Here is a 27,768-nt window from a genome sequence, read left to right as displayed (position 1 = left end):
TAAATAACATATTATATTCAAAGAGAGAGAGAGAGGGAGAGAGAGAGAGAGACAGCGAGAGAGCGCAATAAATAGCATGCAGACAACTGACGAAAGCAATATCACAGCCATTGCATGAGCTTGTTCATGCCAGAATTTGTATCCTGGTACGAACGGGGCAGAGAACACTGATATGTATATCAGTACTATTTTTAGATCAGTGAGCAGAGAAGGTACACATAACCCAGATTTCCGATGCATGCACACGCACTGGCACGGACACACACGCAACAGTTGTTACACTCTGAATCATAATGTAATATTATCTTACCCACATGTTTTTCTTTTTACATAATAATTGGTGTGTGCATGGTGATAAGTGAAGGGTGTGTCAGGTTTTTTTTAATTTTTTTAATTTTATTTTAATTTTAATTATTATTTTTTTTTTTTTTAATTTTAATTATTATTATTATTTTTTTTTAAATTATTATTATTATTATTTTATTTTATTTATTTATTTTTTTTTTGCTGACGGGCATTTTATTTTGAGTGAGCCTAAAGAAAAAAAAAATTGTTTTTGGTTGAAGCAGATAATAAAGTATTTTGAATTGAATTGAATTGAATTGAATTATATTCTATGGTAAAGTCTAAGTGTCAAATGTTTACTCTTATTAGTCTTAAGAACATGTAATACTGCTGGAAAGAAAACGTAACCCAGACCCAGTCTAAATTCTATGGTAAAGTCTAAGTGTCAAAAGCTGACACAAAAGAACATGTAATACTGTTGGAAATGAAACACAAAAGACCCGGGCCGTGCCTCTCATCAAAATGAAATCACTGATCATTTTGGTCAAATGATAACAACAAAAATCAACATTAAAACAAAATAATAGCATATGGCCCGAAGAAAACATTATTTCAAATTAAGATGGCAAGACAGGCAGATCCATAAGTTCAACAAAATCTTTTTTGTTTTGTTTTGTTTTGTTTTGACTTGGTGGTGGTGGTGGTGGTGGTGGTGGTGGTGGTGGTGTGTGTGTGTGTGTGTGTTTGTGTGTGTGAGTTTGTGTGTATGTGCACGCGCGCGCGCGCGCGCGGCAGGTTACTTAGACTTAAGAGGGAGATGAAAAAAGTAATAAGGCAAACGAATTTTAGTTCTAAATATTCCCAGAAACTACAATAGTTTCCACTCTGTGTAGAGCTGCACATGTCTATCTCATCCAAAGAGAAATTTCACGAACAAAACTGTTAGAAATGTTAACAGACTACTATCACGCCACACCTGTGGACAGTTGATGCTTGTCAGAAATGCTTGGAACTACTGAGCGAGTCATCATTCATTCTGGAATATCACTGAAATGACTTTATAGTTCTATGATTAGAAACAAAACGCTTAGTTTAAATTAACGATATGGCAAGTTGATCCTTTTAAAAGCAGTCACAAAACTTCCAGTTTATTTCTTTTGACATCATTATATGGTATTATGAATCATAAACACACCAGACTATAACTAAAGATAACTAATGCATAAACGGTGCATACAAATTTCGCGTAAAATTTGTGTTAAATGCAATATAAAATAAAAGCGCAACAAACAAACATAATAAAATATTTGTACTCCCCTGCCTCCCCTCCTCTGTACGCTGACAGAGACAAAATGACTACAAACAATCATCAAGTCATCATTTCAGATCTCCTTTGAAGAATTTCGAGCTTTTAAAGTTCGTGGAATTGTTTTCAAACTGAACCAGCGCTTCCATTGGCCTGCGGCGTTGGTGAAACGACCACGGGGATGCAGCCGGCTGCTTCTTCCAGTTCACCACGTACGTCTTGAGCACTAACTGCAGCTGTATTCTCAGGCCCTAGGAGAGACAGGACAGCGGGGAGAAAGAAGACAGCGTGGAGCAAGCCAAAGGAGATGACGAGGAACATGACCTTGAAGAAGGACTGGAAGATGAAGGAGGAGGACGCAAGGAGGAGAAGCACCCCTAGCATGGTGGAAGTGGCCCCGTTCAGGATGGGGCCGGCAGCATGGCAGATGGCGTCACGGGCTCGGTCCTTGCGACTGGCAGCGTGGGACAGAAGGTAAGCAGTACACACGTGGGCCGAGAAGTCCACAGAGAAGCCGACGCTCATGACCAGGTGGATCATGGTGATGGAAGACAAAGTCAGGTCCCAGTAGTACATGAAGCCAAAGATGCCCACCAAGATCATGATGATGGTGAGCACCACCAGCAGAACCATCAGGATGTGTGGCAGGAAGACGAAGGTCACCACGGTCATGACTGCCACGGCACATCCGACGAGCAGCATGGTTGCGGGCAGCACGGCCAGAAACTGTTCGAAAGCCACGAACGAAGAATGGTAAGCAAAGACTGAGAGGGCAGAGCCGTCAGCCAGATCACGCATCCTCTGCATCAAGTTGGCGTTATTGTATTGATCATTGTTCGCCACCGAGTACACAAAGCAACGAGAGGCCAAGATGGTGGTTTTTGCGCTGTCCATTAGAACATCAGCTTCAAAGTCTGGGTGGTTGGTAAAAAAGGCTGGGAGACCAGTCATAAAGTTTGCTGCGTTGTAACTCCCGCTGCTTTTGTAAGTCGTCAGCCAGCATCTCTCGAAGCTGGAGTCAATGCCATCGTCACTTTGAGCGAGCTGGAGAAGGTCCTGGAACAAGGTGCCATCGCTTCCAGAATAGTCCACAGTTTCCTTGACAACGAAACCGACAGGAATCCGAGTGGGGAAGTACTTGTCAGAAACGGTTAGGAACTTGTGGTAGTAGGAAGAATCCAGAACAAGATCGTTAAGAACCAAGCCTTGTTTTAGATTGATAGCGCCATAAATGGAAGCTGCCAAGTAGCCCAGAAACAGAATGATGATGACGACACTGACAACGGGTTTCTTGACAAGGTATGGTAAGAATTTGGTGGGGAACTTTTCGCAAACGCTTTGATCGTCTCCTTCTTCCCGAGGCGGATTGCCCCCGCAGACGAGAGCGACGCACGAGGATCGTCCGTCGTCCTTCAGATCCTGGCGTGTCTTGGTGACCAGACAGGAGATGGAGTGACGCCAAGAGTACACTCGTCGTCCGTGAATGGCCAAGCAGCCGCTGAACATGGTTACGTTGGCCAGGTAGCAGAACAACACGGCCACACCTGAAGTTCAAGAACAGATAAGAAATATTTTCCACTCATCAAACATGTCTTCTATCCTCTTTCTGTACACACACACACACACACACACACACACACACACACACACACACACACACAGAGAGAGAGAAAGAGACAGACAGACAGACAGACAGAAAGACAGACAGGCAGACAGACAGATTTTGTTTGTGCTATAGCCCCATTCTTTATCGACCATTCTCAAATGGAAAGAAACCACATATTCAACAATGCCTTTCACCGTCCATCACTAAACGGGCTAGAAAATGCCCCCTTAAAAATGGCAACTACAGTTAAAAAAAGAGGAAAAAAAAAAAAGAAGAAAAAAAAGAAAAAAAGAAAACAGGAATAACAATTTATTCTCAATCAAGACAATCTTTCTTCATCAGGTACACCTATAAGTAAAAATCAAAACACCAGCTTATCAATCAGTTATCCATCAGTTACTGTAAAAAAGAAGAAGATGCCATCAACCTGAAACACTTTTTAGAAATCATCAACAAATAATTCTTTTTCCCACCGGCCACCCTGTCAATAAAACTTCATAATTCCATCTTTCATACGCATGATATATAATTTTTTTTATTTCAAAATCTAAAAGTGATTAGACACCCACCTTTAAAAAAAACAAAACAAAAAAAAAAAAAAAACTCCTCAAGTCCGATCTTTTTAAAGGCAAAATATGTAATGAATCATTTATCATTTTGAAGACGTCTTCTTTGACCATTCTTTGTTGTCGTCTTCCCAAGTTAACTGCCATCGGAAAGTGATGATACATATGATGATGGTAATGATGGAGGCCTGGGCTTTACTCACCAGCATACAGAGAGAAGTTGGTGACACTTCTGAAGACAGAAGCTGCTCCGATCATGAAAGCCAAGAAGTCAGTGACGGAGGTGATGGTGATGCCGATGCCAGCTTTGGCCAGGGTCTTGCCCAGGATTTCAGGCACGTGCTGCACGTTCTGCTCATCGGGGCTACTGGGAAGACTCTCACTCCATGAAGACATCATCAGGAACATGTCATCCACGCCAATGCCTGAAAAGGAAGATAAATATTGAGTCTTGGGTTGTCATTCCAATTGCCTCGTGGTATTAAAACTGTGGTGTGTGAATTCCTGTCGATCTACTTTTGACATACTAATCGTTGGCCAAGACCCAGTTTAGTATAGGGGAAAGGGCAGCTTGCTGACACTCAGAAGTCCGACACAAATTAATGACTGAATTATATAAAACAAATACACTTTGGTCACATATCTTGGCTTTGAAGTTTAGCTTAAATTTCTTTCTAAAATTTTCAATGAACATACATAAAACCACACTACAAAGTGAAAAGTCGCGCTTTTTAAACGGATGGAAAAAAAAACCCAAACAACAACAACAACAAAGAAACAAAAAACAGACACAAAGAGAAAACTATTTTCCAGTCATCATGCTGTGTGTGTGTGTGTGTGTGTGTGTGTGTGTGTGTGTGTGTGTGTGTGAGAGAGAGAGAGAGAGAGAGAGAGAGAGAGAGAGAGAGAGAGAGAGAGATTTACCGATGATTAGAAAGGGGATGACGCCAACGATGTTGACGAACTTGACTCCACAGGCACTGAGCAGACCCATGGACCCCACAATGCCCAAACCTGTAGCCAGGATGCCGCCGAAGGCTAGCATGCTTCGAGTGGACACTGGGTTGCCCCCCGTAGTGACCAAGGAAGCATATGTACAGCACAAGGTGATGGTCAGCGAGAAGAAGACAATGTCTCCTTTGGTGCTCTTGTCCAGTTCTTCACTCAGGGACTCCGGAGTCTCGTATGCTACTTCAACCGTGGTCGGGTCAAGAGTTTCAGCGAATTCAAAAAACTTCTTTTTCCAGTCGGTGGCATCCTCTGCCAGCTTGAAGGAGAGCCTGTGAACTGTGGCAGAGACCAGTACTCCTCTACTGCTGAGAGTCTCCCCAGAGAGGAACCCATCAAGGTAGTTGTTGTTCCAAACTGGATAGGTGACAATGTTGCCCGATACTGCAGACCGGAACCCCGCGTCCAGAGCTGTTTTCCCGTCCACCACGCAGCTACCTGACAACTTGGCGCAGAAATCGCTAAATGTCTGTCCAGAGCTGCTGAGGCTTTCCACGGCAGACTTAATACTAGCGATTTCATTGGTGACTGCGGTGTCAAAAATACTTTGTCCTCCTTTCGTTTTGAAGATAAAGGTGACAGCGTTGTCAGAGTCGCTCTGGGAGAAGGCGCTGTAGGAGACGTTGTTGAGGTCCGGGAAGGTGTCCCTCACGAACTGGCGGTCCCTGATGGCTTGGCTGTCTTTGGGGAAGTAGACGCTCTCCAGATCTGTTTCTGGCTCCAGACCCGCCAGGCCAGCCCCCAGGCCGCCGAAGATGACGATGGGGATGATGATGAAAGGAACAGGGTGTCTGCCCACCAATATACCGTATCTCCTGAAAACTCCGCCTATCGTTTCCCTCACTCGCGTGTAGCATGTGTCAAAGACCGTCATGTTTTCTTCTTCTTGTTTTGTTTCTTGTGCGGGAATTTTCTGCGGGGGGAAAAGAACACACACACACACACACACACACACACACACACACACACACACACACACACACACACACACACACACACACACACACACACACTTTTTCAAACCATCGTGCGAATATGAAAAAGAGTATGACACAATTCCCCGAACCTGAAAAAAAAATGACACAATTACTCTGACATAAATTATGGGAAGATGAAGACAGGAGATTTACGAAGCATTCTCCTCAGTTGGAACTTGTTTTTTTTTTTTTTTTTTTTTTTTTTTTGGCGCGGGCGGTGGGGAGGGGGCCGGGGAGATGGGAGAGGTTTTAACCTGATTTCATTTCATTTCATCATTTACCCTGGATGCTCCGCGCGCGCGCTTGTTTGTGTATGTGTGTGATCAGTTAATGAATCAATTTATCAATAACTTATCTATTCTTATGCTGAATATTGTTATGTTCATCGTTACAAATGTAAAATTAATAAAATTTGTGAGCATATTTTGGTATTTATAAAAGAGCTGAAACAGACAGAAAACAATATAGAAGTATGATACTTAATTCAACAGCATAACATCCTAGTTTTCGAAAAGGACTGCTTTTCTTCCGTTGGACGTTGTGTCTTTTTTTGGTTTCACTTGGTTCATTGTTCAGAACATGTAAGTGCATTTTCCACACAAGTATTTTCAAGAAATGTCATCAAAAATCAAACACTTCATAAACTTTATGAATCCACATAGAAATTCATTTGTGCAATCACAGGTTCGTTGTAAACGCATACATGATATGATCAGACCTAGCATATTAAAACTAGTCAAATAAAACAAAAATCGCGCACGCGCGCGCACATACACACACACTGGCACACAGTCAAGACAATAAATTCTTGTTGCACACACACACACACACACACACACACACACACACACATATATATATATATGTATATACATATCGGCAGTAAACTGCACCGGCACTTACACACGCGCACTGACACACACTGACGCACATATAGTGACATACACACGCACACATATGTAATTTCATATAAAATCTCTAAGTTAAAAGTCACTCACGTACACACCAAGTAATACACACCAATCGCGGTTCAAATCCCCCTCTAGTAATCCCCCACCACCTACCAACCACAAATCACAAACCACGCCCTCCATGTCACGTGCATGATGTTCTTGTGCGTGGAGCTCAAAACCTGTCACTTCTGTCTGACCGTCTACTGCTTTCTAATGTCTTCGTGTAATGGGTGTGTTTCGTCTGCAAAATTGTATATGTCGCTAAAGGTGTCTAGTCTTTCACCTCTCACCCCACTTGCTTTTTTAACTCTTTCCATACGAACGGCGAAAGAGACGACGTTAACAGCGTTTCACCCCAATTACCACCATCAAAATATTGCAAGTGGAAGGCTCTTATACTGAAGACGTGAATGTTGACAAAGAATACCATAATTCTGACGACGGAAGCTAAAGGTTGGGTCATTGAGACACCCACTGGACATCCGAGGGGTTTGTGTAGAGGAGAATAGAGGACTGGCCGTACTGAGTGAGTTAATGACTTTTTTCTAACATGCGCTTGTCATTCTGGTCAAGTTTCCACCCGAACAATGACACAAGCGCAAAAAGTTTAAACACTGCAGATAACACTGATGTGGAAAACCTCCTATCTGGAGCATTTGCTTACATGCATATCAGTACTGAGACTTCATTATTTCCTGAGTTCTAGGACAATACATGCAACTGTCAGGTTGCTCTTTTTAATGATACTAATAAGACATATGAAAACTTTGTATCAAATGTGACATTAACTATGTGAAATGTTGACTTGGAACTAACCTGAAGTAACAATACATATTTATAACATCGTGGAGAACGGCGTGTTTCAAACGGCCAAATGGATTTTCTTCCATTATTCCCGTGATTTATTCGCGTCTATAAAGTTAACCTTATTATTATCATTGTTATTATTGTCAGTATAGTAGTATTAGTTTAGAATTCAAATCGGACTGATATGAAAGACGCAATCGACTCGGACACAAGATCGGGTATAAAAAAATCACTTTCATAACCCGGCAGTGCATTTCACATCACACGGGCTATCATGTAATCTGCACATACATTTTTCTTTTTTATATATTCATATATGTATATATATCGTCGATGACAAACTAATACAAGGAAGTTAAAAAAAAACAAAAAAATCAACTGTGATCGAATGCACACGCGCATTCACACCGCGGTTTATAAGCAAAACAATGGACACAGAAACAAACTGCATCAGTGGCAAACACCCACGTGTCTAACAACGTCGTTCGAATTAATTTTAACAAACTCACCGAGACGATTGCGGCAGACAGTGTGATAACAGCAGCCAACACTCAAGCAGTCGATAATCTTTCTCTGGAGTTGACGACAGCAACGCCAGTACAGTTAGAATGCAGCAAACCCGCTGGCGTTTGTGTGAACAGGAAGTAAATGCGGTAATTGATGCAGCAAAGCTTAGTGCCTGTGCGCAAGAGTCAGTTTGACTGGCACTGGCAAGCGCCTGTGTGTATTCATGCATCCATGACTCGCTGACTTTAACGATCTTAAGTCCATGCTTTTTGAAGAGTTGAACCTTGTTGCAGTGTAACAGTGGTAAAACCTTTTCGCGGCAATGGTCATTTTCTAGTTCGTAACGCTGGTAAGGAGCATTTTGAGATAATCTGTTGTTCGAGGCGATGGTGTGGGCTGAGAGTGACGTCATTGGATATTTTTCGGTGTTTCCCCAACTTTCCAAGTTCTGCATCATACATCCTCGTTCATTGGCTAACACCGCACGCGCGCGAAGTGACTGCTGTCCCTGGTTCAGGATTTCGCACGCGCGCTCTCTCTCTCTCGTTCACACACACACCGAGAGTTGTTGGTGGCTACTTGTGAAAATAGTGGTGGTTGTAGTTTCAGTTTTTCAACTGAATGAGGCGTCACTGCGTTCGGACAAATCTATATATGCTTCACCAAATCTGCTAGGCAGATGCCTGACAGCAGCATAACTCAACGCGTTTGCCAGGCCTGCAGTGTATGCTTATAATGTTTGTGTACCTATCAGAGTTTTCTTTTTACATAATTTTGCCAGGACTGACTGAGGACAACACTCGTTGCCATGGGTTCTTTTTCAGTGCGCCAAGTGCGAGCTGCATGCGGGTTTATCGTCTCATCTGTAAGACTAGACGCTCAGTTTGATTTTCCAGTCAAACTTGGGAGAAAGGGCGAGAGCCCGGCGGGATTCAAACCTGCATCCTCACGGGACTCTGTATTGGCAGCTCAGTCAGTCAGCGTCTTAACCATTCTTTCCGCTACCTTCCTCAGTGGTCAGTAGTGGAGGTGGTAGTTGTGAAGGAAGGGAAGTTAAGTCGACCAGGTGAAGTTCCCACATGAACTGCAGCTGTCAGAACTGAATCAGTATTGGTTGTTCAGTTGCCACCCCCCCCCCCCCCGCCCCCTTCTTCCTTATTGTATCTCCCTTTGTGTGTGCCTATGTCATCGGGTCTGTCGGGAGAGAGAGAGAGAGAGGGTGGGGGAGGGTTGGGACGTAGAAGTGATGGTCACCGGATTAAAAAAAAAAAAAAGAAGGTAGAGGTTGGTAGATGGAAGAGAGAGAGAGAGAGAAGAAGAAGAAGAAGAAGATTTTTTTTTTTTTTTTTTAGCCCTTCGACCGCCAGTCAGTTTTAAGTGGAAAATTCCCTTTTTCAATAAACACAGAAAGATGGCGAATAAGAATAGCTGGGGATTCCCCTGTGATGTTTTGAAAATATGGACTGTCCTTCCACCGAAACTGAATTAATGGTAGAGACAGGCAGACGGAGGAGCGGGTGAATGAATGGAAGCGGTTGGGGGTGGCTATTGTGGTGGTTGGTGGCATCGGAGATTAGAAAAGAGAGATAAACCACTCGCGGCAGGCCCCTTCTTACTGTCTATAACAGTGCTGAAGCCGTTTTGGGGCACACACGCAGTGCGGAAGGGTGGGGGTAAATCACCCTCTCCTTCCGCACCCGAAGGAAACTAGTCGGTTCTGACGGTTCAGCTGCAGTAAAGCGAAAGTTAAGTTATGCCTGGAATTTCCCACGTGTAGTAAGATTCGCTGTATACAATGAAAACCGATTCATTTTTGCTTGGTTTTTAGCACGTTTGCATCTGCTTGAATGTTGCACATGAGAGAGACAGTTGTAAATTATTGAACTGCGTTTTCGTAACGCTACTTTTTCTTCACACTTTCTGGTTTACATCACCATTTCTTCAACAACAAATATATATATATATATATATATATAAACATAAAACACATATTCAGCTCTGTCTCTTTTCTAACATCTGTCTATACATACATACATACATACATACATGAATACATACATACATAATTTCATATAGATCTATCAGTATGTAAATCTAAATCTATCTATATGTACATAATCATATATATAATTCATATATATACGAACGCTTCATGTTGCCCGAGCAGACCGTTGTATTGTGCTCTTTCTCTCTCTCTAAGTCTCTGTCCTCTCTCTCTCGGGAGTTTTACATGGCTGTTAAAAGCATCTACGATTCTGTACTTGTATGTGTTCGTGACAAAGGTATTTATTCAGACTTTTTTCAGTGTCCAAGAGGGGTTAAACAAGGTTGTATGCTAAGCTCACAGCTGTTTTCCTTTTTCATCGGTGAATTGGCAGTGGAGTTATCAAAGAAGGGGAGACATGGAATACAAATGATACCTGGCGCAACAGATTTGCTCTTAATGCTATTTGCTGATGATGTTGTTCTCTTGTCTGACACACCCATAGGGTTACAAAATCAATTAAATGCCCTTAAGCAAGAAACAGACAGACTACAACAAACAGTGAATCTCGATAAGACCAATATTCGGGATGAAGCAAACAGAAAAGGGAAAAAAGGTGTAATCCAAATTATAAAATCACTCAGGAGACTGCGTTCGACTGACGCTTTCCCTTAGTTTGGGCGGGGCAAAGGCAGCTCATGAATAATGAATGCATGTCGCGGCGCAGGCTGCCTGGCTTCAGCAATTTCTGCAAGTGGTTTATCTCTCTTTTCTAATCTCCGGTGGCATTCAACTGACAATGAAAAGATCGACGGTGTGTCTTCATGACTCAGTCAAGCTCGTATTTCGAAGATTCGCGTGAGTCTGAATCCGGGTTAGCTAGAACTAAACACTTCCTTGTGAGCTCGCCGTCAGATTCACGTGAGTCTGAATCAGTCCTGGTTAAAAATAAATTCCTCGTTGCAAAGCTTGCAATCAGAATCACGTGAGTTTGAACAGCCAGAAATAAACAGTTCTTGGCTGCAGTAATGGCCGCGTGATTTTGTGGATCGGAAAAGGGGAGAAAGTGGCAGAATTGTAAAGACGCCAATACAGTGTCCGTTAGGGTTTTGGGTTCGATTCCCACACTCTCTGGAAAATCAAACTGAGCGTGTAGTCAGTCGGTTCAGACGATAAACCGAGGTCCCGTGTGTAGCATGCACTGAGCGCACAATAACAAAAAAGAAAAAGAAAAAGAAAAAAAGAAGAACCCATGGCAACAACATCAATCGAGTGTTGTCTGGCAAAATTCTGTTGAAGAAATCCACACACACACACACACACACACACACACATCAATCACTTAATGTTAAGAAGAATAAATTACCCAAGCTTCCAGGTTATTATTACCCACCTGTGCACCAGAATGTAGATGCTGCCACAAAAATCAGTGCCGCACTATATATTCAAGAAGGAATAGAGTACAGTGTATGCTCTCCACCAGCACCTAACACTACTCCAGATTTTCATTCATGCGCGGCACGTATTAAGTTCAGTGATCATCTTACTCTACGCATCGTATCTGTGTATTTACCGAGAGGCCCTAACAAAGTAAACACGGAATGGTCACAGTTACATATTATTCGGGATAATGAAAAATGGTTGATTGGGGGAGATTTTAACGCCCATTCTCCTTTTTGGGACAAAGATTGTGTATCAGTTACTTGTAATCGCTTTGTAGAAAATATTGTTGATTCCTCCTTGAGCCTTTTAAGTGATGGCAGCGTTACCAGAATCCCTGATATTGTCACTCACAGGGCATCTGCTATAGATCTGTCTTTCATATCCCCTGCGTTGTATCCAGAATGTAAATGGACGACATATAAAGATACATTGGGAAGTGATCACTTACCGATCATCATGACTTTTAATGTAACTCAAAGACCTACAGAATTTCAAAAAGACAAAGTTCCAAGATATAACTATAAAGATGCTAACTGGGAGAAATTCGAAAGTATGCTTGCTAGCTATAACACAGAGTTCATAAACACCGCGGATATAGATACATTGTATTCATTCTTTACTGACAACATTTTACAAGCTGCCGACATATCAATTCCAAAATACAATTCACTTAAATCAAGCAAGCATTCAGGAAATATTTGGTGGACACCAGCCTGTGAAGCAGCAGTAGATAATAAAAAATCTAAATTTATAACTTATCTGAGCAACAAATCACCAGAGAATCTTATTGAAAAGAAAAAGGCAAATCATCATAGCAACATGGTCACTGCACAGGCAAAAAGACAATATTGGTCTTCCTTCTGTAATAGGGAGATTTCTGATCATAAAGATACTAAAAAGGTATGGAAAAAATTTAATGAAATGAAAGAAGGTATAAATTTGCCATCTTGTCCTATTAAGATAAAAGACAAAGATTTTCCGTCCAATGTAGAGAAGGCAGAAACATTTGTAGAAATGTTCTCGGAGTCTATGCGATTGGAAGGTCTCTCACTTAAAAACAGAAAACACAGAACCGAAGAAGAGAGCAAAAGTGATTATACAGATCCATGTCCTGATAATAGTCAGTACGTCAATGCTCCACTCACGCTCAGCGAGGTTAAAGAAGCATTAGTATCCCTCCCTAAAAAGAAAACATCTGTAGGACTTGATGCAGTCTCAAATGAGATGCTGAGACATTTACCAGAAAATTTTGTTGTTTTATTGTTTGAGATTTTTCAAAAGTGCTGGATTGATGGTTTAATGCCAGCACAATGGAAACAGTCTATTGTGATACCAGTTCATAAACAAGGAAAATGCAAAACATAAGAGCAGCTACAGGCCAATTGCACTAACATCACATACTGGTAAACTAATGGAAAGAATAATTTTGAGAAGGCTGATGTACTACTGTCATAAAAATAAGATTATCCCAATTAACCAAGCGGGCTTTCAGAGAGGTAGATCTGCAATTGATAATTTGGTAAAACTTACAACACATGTAAAACAACAATTCGCTAGAAGGAAAAACGTTCTTGCAACTTTTTTTGATGTGAAGAAAGCCTATGATCAAGTTTGGCATGCAAAGTTACTCTTTAAACTGAAATCTGTTGGCTTTTCAGGACATCTCTATGATTATATCAAAGATTTCCTGAGTGAAAGAAGTATACAGGTACGGGTCGGGAATACATACTCAAATCCTAAAACTCTTCACATGGGATTACCCCAAGGTTCTGTTACTGCCCCTGTTCTATTCAATATCTTGTTGAACGACTTACCCAAACACTTATCAAATGATGTTATCCTTGTGCAATACGCAGATGATATATGTATGTGGATGAATGTAACTATGAAACGGAATACACCCAAAAGGGCTTTAAACTACATCAAGAAAATATACCAAAGAGAAATAGATAGATTAAATAGATATATTGCTGATAATGGTCTTACATTATCATCAGAAAAAACACATATTATGCTTTTTAACAATGGTACAAACCCAGAAGAGTTACCAACATTTAAGATTGAAAATGACACAATTCAGTATAAAGATACTGTTAAGTTTTTAGGATTGATACTTCAAAACTAACTTGGAACAGCCATATTGAATATATATTAACAAAAGCAAGAAAATCTTTAAACTTACTCAAAATTGTGAGTAAACAATACTGGGGACAAGATACAACGATTTTGAAACATTTATCATCATCGCTTATTCGATCCGAACTATCCTGTGGACAAGAAGTCTTTTTCAATGCTCCAAAATATTTGCTAAAGAAACTTCAAAGCATAGACTGCAAAGCATATAGACTTGCCCTTGGTGTACCTTTCCATGCATCGACCCTCGGAACATACAAAGAAATAGGAGTACTACCTTTAGATGAATACCGAAACCTCGCATGTGCTAAATACGTACTGAGAAGCTCAACAACTGAAAATTATACATCAGAGGAAATAAAAATTACATCCGAAAACAACTTCCCCAAAAGAGCTAAAAACATATCTTATTTAACACCCATTGGCACGTTTGTGTCAAACCTGTTCGAAAAATCTGAAATTAATTCAGATGACTTAGACACACAGAAGACCGTAAGTCCATACCCCATCTGGGAGATGAATAAAGCACATTTTGATGTTAATCATACTGACATTAAAAAGAATGAAAATCCGAATATCATGGCAACGGAAGTCCGAGTACACCTTCAAAATAGATACCGTGATCATTTACAGATCTACACAGATGGCTCGCTATTAGACAATGGCCAAGCAGGTTCAGCTTTCGTTATACCAGAACTGAAAACGGAAAGATCATACTATATTGGTAAAAATCGTTCAATATTCACTGCTGAACTTATTGCTGTTCTTATGGCTCTAAATCATATTCTTGATCTTCCAATTTGCCATCTAAAAGTCTTGTTTTGCGTTGATTCCAAATCTGTATTATGTGCTTTAAACTCACCAAATTGTAAGAACAAATCTAAAATCATACTAGAAATCAGCCACATTTTACATCTTTTAAGCTTGAAAGGAACACATATTACGTTTTTATGGGTTCCTTCACATCTTGGTATTCTCTACAATGAATGGGCTGACAGTGCTGCAAGAAAGGTGCAAAGAACGAACAGGGAACCATAGAACTTTATGTGCCTCTGTCTGTACAATAGGGTTATCGAATACTAGAAAAAACATCGTGGAACAAAGTCAGAGAATTATACCAGGAAAACGGCAAAGCTTTAAACCATAGTGTAATTAATGTTCAACAAACGGGAACTATCAATCAGTCAAATACATACAGTAATTCAATAAGATTAAGGCAGATTCATACATTATCAAACAGGATAAAACTGAACGCTTTTATAACAAAGTTCAGCAAAGATGTCAGATGCATATGTGGAGAACATATTTCTAGCAACCATGTCAGAATGTCAGAATCTGAAATGCTTTTTGCCAGACTTCACCAAAAGTTCTTTTGAATGTGTTATTAACAATTCCAATATGTTATTTGTTATTGCAGAAGGTTTGCTGCATAGTCCTATAGGACATTTGTTATAGATGTTATATTTGTTTGATGTTGGCGTTTATAACGTTTCCATTTTTCCTAGCGTTGTCTCTCCCTATTCACCCTCCACATATACACGCACTTTTATCCCTCCCCCTCTCACAGCCCCTACCCACACGGTTTAAAAAAAAATTATTTATTTATTTATTTATTTTATTTTATATTTTTTCGTCTGATACCACTTCAAGTGGAAAGACGTTAAACTGAAGACAACAACAACAACAACAACAACAACACACACACACACACACACACACACTGAAACTATATCGGTTACAGCACGGCACACACCCTTTGATAATAGCCAAGTTAAACCTGAAACTATTCTAGTTAAACGAAACGGACTCGTGCACACAAAAGCAAGCGGGCGATACCATTCTTGTCACACAGCCTTCGCGGTCTCATTGTGCATTCGCTGGCCAGCTTACGTGATCGATGCCGGATTTATCGATTACGATGAACCAGGATGTTTACGTGGTGGCTTCCGCCATAAGTTAAGCGTTGCCGTGCACGTCAACTGCTGTGACTGCAGCCTCTCCCTAGCTTTCTTTTTGTCTCTACTATATCTAAACACACACACAAACACACACAGTGATATACATGTATGGCTGGCCATACCAGTCGTTGTCTGTGTCTCTCTCCTGGGAGTACATGTTTAGTGAACGTAATGCTTTTCCAATTCATGTTATAATCACTATGTTTTGAAACAACCACAATAATGATAACAATTATAACAACGATAATGATAAACATAGTGTTGCTATTGTTATAATGCGGAAAGTGAGACTGATTGATGTGCTTGGCAAAGTTCTTACCGAGAGGCGAAGATGTACGAGGCCCATTTTATTCATCTATTCTTTATCCTCATCGTATAATGATGATGACGATGATTTTTTTCCACAACGACAATACTGCTACTACTACCATCATCATCATTAGTAGCAGTCGTAGTAGTAGTAGTAGTAGTAGCAGTAGTTGTAGGTCTGTTATGTTTTCATATTGGATGACTGTGATTCTTATAGGCTACATCGTGTTTTTACACCACGAACGATTTTTTTTAAAGCTGCCCGATCATCTGCACTGTTTTACTTTTTTCAGTGGCATTACTCCCATGACACTTATTGTGAGTCCCCCATTCTCGGCCACACCCGGGTTCGTCTGTCTCGGTCCCAACGTTGGCAGTCCACATGACAGGGAACCATCGATGTTTCGGTGACCAGAAGGCTATACACCAGAGGAAAGCCTGAACTGCTGCTGGGAAGGGGATTTGAATTAGGTCACCATGAGAGCATGCCCTGAAAAGACACAGATTTGGACATTTTTCTCTACATTCATGGTGAATAAGGACTGTGATGACAATGGTGATGACGATTCTGCTATGGAGGCCCATTTACTGATTTAGATTTGGGATTGCCTGACAAGGTTGTGTACCATACGCGTCCTTCCATAATGATATTATATCATTAATATTTTCCGGCCATATCAATGCCCTAGAAACATAAGCACGTACAGTGTCCAGGAAATTTGAACAGCACACCCAAAGATGCATCCGTGAAGTGGGTGACCCTCGACTGTGTGGCCCATGTCTTCCCATTAGAGCCCATGTTTCACTCAACTCTGGATAGGAGCCGGACACAGGCCGAACCCTACCCCCACCCCCCAACCTCCCGCCCCACCCCCACCCCCAAAGGGTATCGGACCCGCATCCTTCCAGCCGCCAGTCCACGACGCTAACTACTTCAGCACGGAGGCTGGTCAAACGAATTTCTTTTGCTGGAGACACTTGAAGGAAGCAGTCATGTGTTATCATCAGTTGCTCATCCTTTTCGTTCCATCTGCCTTGTCTACCAAGTCTCCCTCTCTCAGGGAGGAGGGGCATGGACCAGAGAGGTTAAGAGAGAGAGAGAGAGAGAGAGAGAGAGAGAGAGAGAGAGAGAGAAGGACGCTGGTGGTGGTGTTGGGCGGAGGTGGCGTTAGTCAGTTTACCGATAAAAACAATTATTGAATTTGTGTACACTGATTGTTTGCTTCAAAACAAACGTGTTGTTTTCGTGTATATTGTTTGCTTGTAGGCACAATATAGAACTCATTATTAGCTATCTTCTCTACGCGGACAGCTTCCCCATCCACTCTCTCTAGCTCTCAGGGCCTGAAGGCGCGCGTGTTGGATCAATGTGAAGGTCAGTCATACCGACCCCCTCACCCAACACCTTTTTACTTTAAAAGCAGGTTGTGGTGTAGCATACATGAATGTTATTAGTTTGCAGATTTTGACATCTCTTCAACTTTAACATTTATGATTAAAAACGTTGTTTAAAAAAAAAAAATTATCGTTTAATTCCTAATCATAAAAAACCCACCTCGACGATATATTTTGCTGCTTTAACCCTAAAATAATGATAACAGTTTTTGTGCTTCCTGTCTATTTTTCTTGTATTCTTTCATCACTAGTTAACTTAATGATTATATGGAACAATGGGACACGCACACACACATACAGATAATCATATATATATATATATATATATCTGTGTATATGTATATGTGTGTGTGTGTGTGTGTGTGTGTGTGTGTGTGTGGTAAAAATTAAACATCATGGCTGGTCAATTTCTCTGGAAATACTTTGGCTTGAGAAAAGAAAATAACATCCACACAGGGAAGCTGTGAGTAGTGTTGCTGTAAGTAGTGTTGCCGAACTGAATGTTCAGAGAAATAATTTTGTGTTAATTCAGAACCCTCTATAATACTGGCATACTTCGATGGTGAAACTTGGTGTCATTCTGTGTGTTTAGTCCAGAGGTTCTGTTTCCTTTTCCTGGGTCCGCCCCTTTTCCACAAACTTAAACTGAGCAAAGCAACTAACGCCACGTTCTCTTGCGCCAACGAGATCGTTTACCCATCCTCTTCGGCCAGTCAGTCTCCTCCCTATAATGCGTGTTTAACTTTTTTCGCTTTATTTAATCGCCTTGGGTTGTGCTTTTGATCATTTTGAATGCTCATTTAAGCTAAACCATTTCGAAGATATGTTTCTGTGTTGCCACTGTCTGTGTATGTAGAGCCAGGATGATTGTAGGGTACCCGATACAGATAGGCTCATGTATACGGATCACCTACACGGACAACAGGTCACTTGTCGCAACGTACGATTAAAAATATCGTTTTTCCTTATATAGAATCTTAAATAGTAAAAAATTAAATATTCATAAAAAAAATCTTTGCTATGACGTGACAGTGGTTTTCAGACTATATTGGCTATTGTGCGGCATGTACACATACATGTCACTTTAGTACAGTTCTTTTTTTTGTGTGTCTTGCTGGTGTGTCCGTGGAACTGCGAACGTAACCTTCATGGTTGTGGAGAGGGAAGGCGGTGCAAGGATGTGAGTGCTGGGGCGGTGGTCTGGACTCATGGCATCACGCTCCTTCCATACTCAGTCTCTTGACCTCGTCTTGCACTGATCGCTCCGGACAAAGAAGTGGTCCTCGTAGGTGGCCTCTCTTCGTGTGTGTCTGGAAGCTCGATACTCAACCTAAAATGAGTGTGGGAGCGAGGGGGGTAGAGGGTGCAAGGTATGTGTGTGTGTGTGTGTGTGTGTGTGTGCGTTGAGCTCATGTACGTTTATATGTATTTGACTGTGCTTTCATATCTGTGAAACTGCATGTTGGTGCATTTCTGTTATGCATGTGTGGGTGTATGTGTGAATGTGTGTCTTCATGTTTTACATTTATTCGCTTATTTCTCACCATTGTTGTCTTATTTATTATTTATTTATGTTTTATTATTATCATTTTATTAGTATTACTAATATATTACTACTACCTTTTTCTATATTATAATTATTATTTATTTATTTATTTATTTATGCAAGCTTATCTATTATTTATTCCCCCGTTTTTTTTGTTTGTTTTTTTTGGTTTTTTTTCCAAGGCCTGACTAAGCGCGTTGGGTTACGCTGCTGGTCAGGCATCTGCTTGGCTTGGCAGATGTGGTGTAGCGTATATGGTTTTGTCCGAACGCAGTGACGCCTCCTTGAGCTACTGAAACTGAAACTGAAACTGTTTCCTTTCTTTTAACCGCGGAAAAGAAATGGAATATCACATTGTTATATAACAGCAACTTAACGATTTAAGGTTTTCACTGACACGGCAATGAACCGGAAACAACCCAAATAAAATTTCGCTGATCAAGAGGCTTAGACGCAAGAAGCAATTAAGACGCTCCGTTCTCTGCGCCTAACGAAGCCAGTGTGACATCATCATCTGTCGACAAGTCTGAAGTCTCTCTCCGCTATTTAATGCCAGTTCATAAACTTTTCACATTCCGGAAACATATTTCAATCTTTACAATCCGGCCTATGGTTGGAATGTGTTGATATCAATTTTTGATATCTATTTTTAAGCTAAAGCATTTCAAGATAAATTGATTTTGTTAAAGTCTGCCACTGACATACATACGAATGCATATGTATAGACAGACAACAAAGGAACTGAATTTGGTAAAGTCTACCACAGATACTAATAGGCATCATTTCATACGGATAACCGTACAACCGAAACAGGTCACATTGTTCGCAAATAAAAGTACCCGAGTTAAAAACTTATGGCTGTTTTTTTTTCTTTCTTTATTGATAGCCAAAATCTTTGTGAACAGAATCAACAAAGTAAATCGAACACTTTAAATATTCATAAAAAAATCTGAAACTGCCATATGAAGTTGACAAGTGAGTTTTCAGATCATATTAGATTTGTGCAGGAATGGACACAATACATGTACGTTCAGTACAGTACTAAACTTTTTTTTTTGTCCCTTGCATTGACTGGATCCGGTGGACTCTGCGGAAGAAACCTTCATGGTTCAGCGGAGAGGAAGGCGGTTGCAGCAGAGCACTGTGGAGTGCTGAGGGCAGGATGAGGCACATAGGACATCCTGGTCATCCACTGCATCCGCTTCCATCTCCAGTCGTCTTGACCTCGTCTTGCCACTGGATACAGACGGTCTCGGACAAGAGAGTGAGGTCGACGGTGCGCAACTCCTCCTCACTATAAACAAAGTCATCGCAAGTCATCGCGCAAGTCATCAGTCATCCTTCATCTCATACCATCATTTTCCCCAAGCCCTGTGGCGACAGGTGAGCGACGAAGCGACAGGTGCGGGTACACTGGCAGTCGTAGCCGCGGACCTGCACACAGGCGGCTCAGGCCATAAGGTCGTTTTTCACCGACTGGAGCAGTGGTGGAGATCGGCAGCCCCCTGAGCGACTGAGCAGCTCTCTTCAGGACAGCACTGCTCACCTCCATGGCATGAGGAAGGGGCTAGAAAAGGTGCCCTAAACATTGTCTGCTCCACACCACCCTAGTCAGCATACCGCGGCTGACGGGGACCCTACTCAAGCGGGCGAGACACAAAGGAAAGAAAGAAGAAAACAAGGAGCACCCCATTGACCATTGCCACATGGAACGTGCGTACGCTTCTGGACAGAGGCGACTCAGCCAGACCACAGAGACGCACAGCACTCATTGCGAGTGAACTAGCCAGGTACAACATCGACATCGCTGCCTTAAGTGAGACCAGACTGGCAGAAGAAGGCGAACTCTGTGAGCGAGGCGCAGGCTATACCTTCTTTTGGAGTGGTCGCGGACCTGAAGAGAGACGTGAGGCTGGAGTTGGCTTTACAGTGAAGACAACCCTCGTTGGCAAGCTGGCTGGCCCCCCGAAAGGAGTGAACGATCGCCTGATGACGATGAAACTCGGGAAGAAGTTTACCACCATTGTCAGCGCCTACGCACCCACCATGACCAACCCGGATGAGATCAAAGACAAGTTGTACGAGGACTTGAACGCTGTCATCACCACTGTTCCCAACGCAGACAAGCTCATCGTTCTTGGTGACTTTAACGCGATAGTTGGTTGTGACAGCACCTCCTGGGAAGGCGTGATTGGGAAGCATGGGGTTGGTGACTGTAACAGCAATGGCCAACTACTTCTCCAGCCATGTGCCGAGCACGACCTTCTTATCACAAACACCATCTTCTGCCTCCCTACCCGTAACAGGACGTCATGGATGCATCCTCGCTCTGGTCATTGGCATCTCATCGACTTTGTCATCGTCAGGAAGAGGGACAGGCAGGACGTACGAATCACGAGGGCCATGTGCGGCGCCGAGTGCTGGACAGACCACCGCCTTATCGTCTCCAAACTCAACCTCCGCATCCAGCCCAAGAGACGGCATCAAGGCATGAAAGCATTCAAACGCCTGAATGTCAACAAGCTGGAGCTAGGCAACATCAAGCAGAGCTTTGCTGACACCCTTGAGGAACGCCTTGAGTCCACCGTGCTGGACAACCAGAATGTGGAGGCAGCACGGGGCGCACTGCATGAGACGGTGTACAACACTGCCATGGAGTGCCTGAGGCCTTCTGTCAGGAAGCACAAAGACTGGTTTGATGAGAACTGCACTGAGATCAAGCAGCTTCTAGAAGACAAACGCCAAGCCTACAGAGCCCACATTGAAGATCCCAAGTCACAGTCAAAGAAAGACATACTGAAGAGCGCACGCAGCACCATCCAGCTGAGGCTGCGGCAGATGCAAGATTCCTGGTTGAGCAACAAAGCTGATGAGATCCAGGGCTTTGCAGACAGGAACGACATGAAGAACTTTTATAACGGCCTGAAAGAAGTCTACGGTCCCACCACCTCCGGATCTGCTCCACTCCTCAGTGCTGATGGTTCTACCCTGATCACTGACAAGGACGGGATCCTTGAGAGATGGGCTGAACACTTTGACAGTGTACTGAACCGCCCCTCCACCATCAATGATGAAGCCATCGACCGACTCCCCCAGGTGCCAGTCAGTGAGTCGTTGGATGCCATTTCAACTTTGGAGGAGACCCAGAAAGCTATCCGTCTGCTATCCAATGGCAAAACCCCTGGTTCAGACTCTATTCCAGCTGAGGTCTACAAAGAAGGTGGTATGGCGCTGACTGAGAAGCTTCATCAGCTGTTCCAGCTCATCTGGCAGCATGAGGCAGTTCCACAGGACTTCAAAGACGCTTCCATCATACACCTGTACAAGCGCAAAGGAAATCGTCAGGCCTGTGACAACCATCGTGGAATCCTGCTGTCCGTCGCAGGCAAGACTCTGGCCAGAGTGCTACTCAACCGTCTCATAGCGCACCTTGAGCAAGGTCTCCTACCAGAGAGCCAGTGTGGCTTCCGGAAAGAACGCGGGACTATCGACATGGTGTTTGCTGCCAGGCAGCTCCAGGAGAAGTGTCAGGAACAGAACACCGACCTTTACTCCACCTATGTCGATCTGACCAAGGCCTTCGATACTGTTAGCAGAGATGGCCTTTGGAGAATCATGGCGAAGTACGGGTGTCTCAGAAAGTTCATCACCATCATACGGCAACTACACGATGGGATGCTGGCCCGAGTCCAAGACAACGGAGAGACTTCAGAACCATTCCCTGTCTCCAATGGAGTCAAGCAAGGGTGTGTTCTTGCCCCCTCCTGTTCAGTCTCATGTTTTCAGCCATGCTGACAGATGTCTTCAGAGACGCTGACGTAGGCATTGGCATCAGGTACCGCACAGATGGCTCACTCTTTAACCTCAGGAGGCTTCAAGCAAAAACCATGGTGAGGACAGACACCGTCAACGACTTCCTGTTTGCTGATGACTGCGCTCTCAACGCTGCCTCCGAAGCTGACATGCAACACAGTGTCGACAAGTTCTCTGCTGCCTGTGACAACTTTGGCCTCACAGTCATCACAAAGAAGACTGAGGTGATGCACCAGCCAGCTCCAGGAAAGCCTTACGTTGAACCAAACATCTTCATCAACGGGCAACGACTGAACGCGGTGGACAAGTTCACATACGTGAGCAGTACACTCTCTCGCACAGTTGTCATCGACGACGAGGTGAATGCCAGACTCGCCAAAGCCAGCGCTGCCTTCGGCAGACTCCATAAGAACGTTTGGAACAGGAGAGGCATCACCCTGGAGACGAAGCTCAAAGTATACAAGGCCATAGTTCTCACCACATTGCTCTATGGATGTGAATCATGGACGGTCTACAAACGCCACGCCAAAAAGCTGAGCCACTTCCACACCACCAGCCTCAGAAAACTTCTCGGTATAAAGTGGCAAGAGAAGATCCCTGACACAGAGGTGCTCACTCGTGCAAACTTGCCCAGCATCTACACCATCAAGATGCAGGCCCAGCTGCGCTGGGCAGGCCATGTAGCTCGCATGCCAGACCACCGGCTCCCCAAGAAACTGCTGTTCGGCGAACTCCAACATGGCAAGCGCTCCCATGGAGGCCAAAAGAAGCGCTTCAAAGACACTCTGAAAGCTTCTCTGAAGGCCTTCAACATCAGCCACGACACATGGGAGCTGAATGCAATGGACAGACCAAAGTGGCGTTCAGCTGTCCACAAAGGCGCCAAATCCTGTGAGGCCAACAGAATCGCTGCAGCAGAGCAACGCAGACAGGCCAGGAAAAGCAGTGCCAGCAAGTCCCCGACAGCCGCCACCATCCCATGTCCACACTGCGTCAGAACCTTCCGAGAACCCACAGAGCCCAACCCACCCACCCCCAGGATGACTAGATGGTCCTCGTCGACCCCGACGGACGAACCACATATATCTCATATTGAGATAACATCATCATCATTACCAGAATTTTGCACAGTTCACCCACTCCGAAAACGGAGTATGGCTGAATACATGGCGGGGTAAATAAACAAAAACGGTCATACACGTAAAATTTTACATGTCTGAATGTGTATGTGTGCATGCCTCAAGTCTGATTGAATGACGCAGGAAACGAATGACTAGTGAGCAGTTTCAGTTTCAGTTTCAGTAGCTCAAGGAGGCGTCACTGCGTTCGGACAAATCCATATACGCTACACCACATCTGCCAAGCAGATGCCTGACCAGCAGCGTAACCCAACGCGCTTAGTCAGGCCTTGAGGAAAAAAAAAAAAGAAAAAAAAAAAAAAGTGAGCACCCAGTGGCAACCATCAGTCGGCTCAACCCACGCAGACAGCCTGCTGTCCTCACATATGCCGTCTTTGGAGATACCACTGGCACCGACACCCCCCCTCCCCTCCTTTCTTACCCCGGCTCTCGCCCCACACACAAACTGAATTGTTTCTCGCTGCTTCTTTCCCTCTCCCAGCCTCCTCCTCCTCCACACACACACACACAAGCGCGCGCGCGCGCGCGCGCACACACACGAATCACTCTTAGTGAAGAGACATAAGATCGAAGAACAGGAACACATTAAAGAGAGAGAGAGGCAGACAGAGTAAGAAAGTCAGACAGCCAGAGAGAGAGAGAGAGAGAGAGAGAGAGAGAGAGAGGAACAAACACCCAAAGAAAATGTTGTTTGGCAACTGCGGCTACGTATTTCTTTGATGTAAATTCTTCAAGAAGGTCACTGGTTTTAAGAAATTAGCATAAGGATTACAGCTAGCGGCACACACATTGGTTCATTTAGTTTCCTCTGAAGAAATAATGTTCTTGAAAACGAAACGGAAATGTATGATCGAATGAACTGATGAGAAAAAAAAGAAGAAAAAAAAAGAGAAAAAAAAAGAGAAAAGGACTGAAGAGAAGATATTCGTGAAATTCGCGAACGCATAGATAAAGATATCTCCTGGTGCCACAACTGTGACAATGAAAAACAGCTCCCACATCATGATTTTTTTTTTTTTTTTTTTTTGCGTTTACGAATTGGGAGAATGAAATAAACATTTACTGAACATTCATATTCAGCTGAACCGTAAAACTGATCAAACTGATTCAAGTACTAACCAACTTTGTCTTCCCTCCAATTGAAATGATAATGATGAACACATGTAAATAGACATTCTATTGAGTACAAATTCATTATTGTTTCTTCGTTAGTTATTTATTGTCAAAACCACGTCAATTCGACGAGCACACGTTCAAACTATTGTTTATAGACATTTACAAAATTTTGGAGAAAAAAAAGTCCAAGCATGGCGAGTGTGGCTGCATTTATATTCACATCGAACGGCAGTTATTTCCCCTGGCCTTTTCTCTCGTCCTCCTCCCAAATCATATCCCGTTATTTCTTTCTTTTTTTTCCAGCTGTTATTTCGACCAGATTCCAAATATTATATTCATTTTGATATATGAAATTAGATCTTCTTCACTGTAGCCTGCGCTTAAATACATGCAACGGTTTGGGAGCGTGAACATTTATGAAATGAGCTTGGTAGGCGCAGCTATCAGCAGATGAAGAATGATGTGGCCATCAAATTTATGATATCCTTCGTGTATATCACACACACACACACACACATGTTCAGGTAACTCATTATCTTTATTAACTAAGGAATCAACGATGGCTCTCATTTCAAGAATATCTCATCTATGAAATGCAGTTAAACAAAACTCAAAAACCCCAAGTTGTTCTTTCCTTATTTCTGAAAAGAAGGGGTAAAGAAAAAGAAGAAACTCATGATTTTTTTTCTTACATTGTGAAACGTCTTCGAGACTGTCTAAAACCTAGTACATAATATACCATATTTCATCTCTCTTTCTTTTTTGTGTTGGAAAAGCTCGTCTTCAGCGAATGGTACCGTAAACAATGCCTGTGTGGCATAGTGATAACAGTCTGAAACTAAAAGATCAACAATTCATCACGAAATATATAATTAAAAAAAACAAAAAAAACACAAAAAACGATGACTGAGAACTGACCAAATGGTGGCATCAGTTTCATTCAGATAGAAAGGCAGTACACACACACTCGTCACCCGCACTACCACGCTAACTCCTGATTACTGGTTCCTATACAGCAGCTGAATCTACCAGAAGCCAAAGTTTTATTTTTTAATGCTTAGAAAGGTTCGGAAAACACAGGAAATGAAACCTGACACTTTTCACGAGTGGAAAATATCACAGCACACCAAAACATTCTCTGTACTCTCCCTTCTGGCAACATTAAGCAACAGAGCAACAGTTACTTTCATTATCACATGCGGTTGGTGTTCGAGTTATGTAATCAATAAATGAATACATAAAAATAAAAGTAAATAAACGATTTTTTTTTTTTCAAAACGAAGTTGGGAGGTTTGACATTTAAAGTGGTTTACAGGAAAATCTAAAATGTACAATATGACCAAAATATATACATTCAGCACGCAACTAAAATCAAGTTCCAAACACAGTAAAAACGTGACAAAATATACAGGATAGCATACGAGAGTACTAGATTATGTACACACAATGGTCAGGTACTTTCCTCACGAAATGCAACGAAACGTCAAATCATAAAAAGCCACAATCATTTCGGCATTTGAGAGTCAGTGAACATATCGCATTACACCTGGGTCAAGTTTGGTTAGTGGGGGAAAGAGGCAGAAAGGGACACAACCCCTTTTCCTTGATTCAACTCCAGTTTGCTGCGAGCTTTCTCTCCCCATCTGGCTTTGGGTTTGCGAGTAAAACATGGTGTTTTGAACTGACAAATGACTAACTTGTGTCGATACAGGCAGAGAAAGTGTGCGTGTGTGTGTGTGTGTGTGTGTGTGTGTGTGTCTGGTGGGGAGTGGAGTGTGCTATTCATGATTTCATAAGTTTCTACGTGGGCCGTTGTTCATACTAAAAAGGGGGAAAAAAAAGTCCTTTGGATGTTTTTCAATGTGTTTCAGTCCATGATCACTATCACAATTTGGAGAGACCTCGAATGCAAATAATGCACAGAGAAATCAAAAGAGAATATGCCCTAAAATAACAACAACAACGACAAAAATAATTTGATCTTTACGATGATAAACTCGTGCATCATTCAGGTCAATAGAAACCGCATGCCATCTTCCCTTCACATGATGGCAATTTACTTATTTCAGTTACGAACACTACCACCACACAACAGAGCGAAAACCAGATTCAGGAACAGACTCGCAGCTAACCAGAGATGAACCAAGGAAGGTCCTAAAGTCTTTTTTCATAGTACGCAAGTTCGTCTTGAGGTTAAATAACTAAACGGAAAACAGTCTGTCCACTATGTTCCTTTCCGGACAGTTTCCGGGCCAGCGATTTGCACGTGCAGGACTGAGTGAAGAGCTCAGATCGAAGGAGGACAGGCCACGTTTCAGCGAGCGTGTTTCTTGCAGAAGGCTTTCCCGCCTTTGGCGATAAACGGCACACCCTCCAGGGACACTTGGCAGGTCTGTGCACACACACACACACACACACACACACACACACAGACGATTAGTCAAAGGTGCGCGCACACACATGCACGCATACAGGCACGCACACGCACATATACATATCCAGATACCCGCGCACACACATCTGCAATACACACACACACACACACGCACACGCGCGTATGCGCGCCGCCCGTCTACACCCAAACGAGAGAGAGAGAGAGAGAGAGAGAGAGAGTATTGTAAAAAAAAAAAAAAAAGCCATAGCCCCAATGCCCTATCAGATTGACCCCCAACCCCTACTCATACCCCATCAACCATGGCCTTACCCCCTCACCTCACCTAACTCCCACCACCCACAATTCCTTTTCATCTCAGGGAGGAAGGTGGCATTTTGGTTAAGACGTTTATCAGCCAGTGCAGTGTCTGTGAGTGCCTGGGGCGGTTCGATTCTCGGTCACGCCCTTTCTCCCAACTTTGACTAGAAAATCAAACTGAGCGTCTAGTTATTTGGGTGAGACGATAAACCGAGGGCCTTTCGC

At 42.7% G+C, this 27,768-nt stretch overlaps 2 protein-coding genes and 1 long non-coding RNA gene across 4 annotated transcripts in view; all 3 read right to left on the bottom strand.

Annotated features, from left to right (window-relative positions):
- Positions 1-27,768, bottom strand: part of LOC143292380 (uncharacterized) — a 122,043-nt gene that overhangs the window by 27,036 nt on the left and 67,239 nt on the right. The window lies entirely within an intron of this gene.
- LOC143292378 (patched domain-containing protein 3-like) lies at positions 497-8,397 on the bottom strand. The gene is made up of 4 exons (XM_076602597.1): positions 8,018-8,397; positions 4,688-5,684; positions 3,967-4,188; positions 497-3,135 (listed from the first exon to the last, which is right to left on the bottom strand). Exons 2-4 carry the CDS (start codon positions 5,643-5,645, stop codon positions 1,718-1,720), a joined length of 2,598 nt encoding a protein of 865 aa, XP_076458712.1. The 5' UTR covers positions 5,646-5,684; positions 8,018-8,397; the 3' UTR covers positions 497-1,717.
- LOC143292377 (PDZ and LIM domain protein 7-like) overlaps positions 24,960-27,768 on the bottom strand; it is a 34,558-nt gene continuing 31,749 nt past the window's right edge. For both annotated transcript variants that reach the window (XM_076602596.1, XM_076602595.1), the window contains one exon: positions 24,960-27,243. In XM_076602596.1, the coding sequence (XP_076458711.1) occupies positions 27,166-27,243 (78 nt within the window). In that variant the 3' untranslated portion in view covers positions 24,960-27,165. The remainder of the gene's footprint in view (positions 27,244-27,768) is intronic.

Source organism: Babylonia areolata, chromosome 18 (genome assembly GCF_041734735.1).
Source record: "Babylonia areolata isolate BAREFJ2019XMU chromosome 18, ASM4173473v1, whole genome shotgun sequence".
In the NCBI taxonomy this organism is placed as follows: Eukaryota; Metazoa; Mollusca; class Gastropoda; order Neogastropoda; family Buccinidae; genus Babylonia; species Babylonia areolata.
The sequence above is the reverse complement of the archived record's forward strand: the minus strand, read 5'-3'. Positions and strand labels throughout refer to the sequence as shown.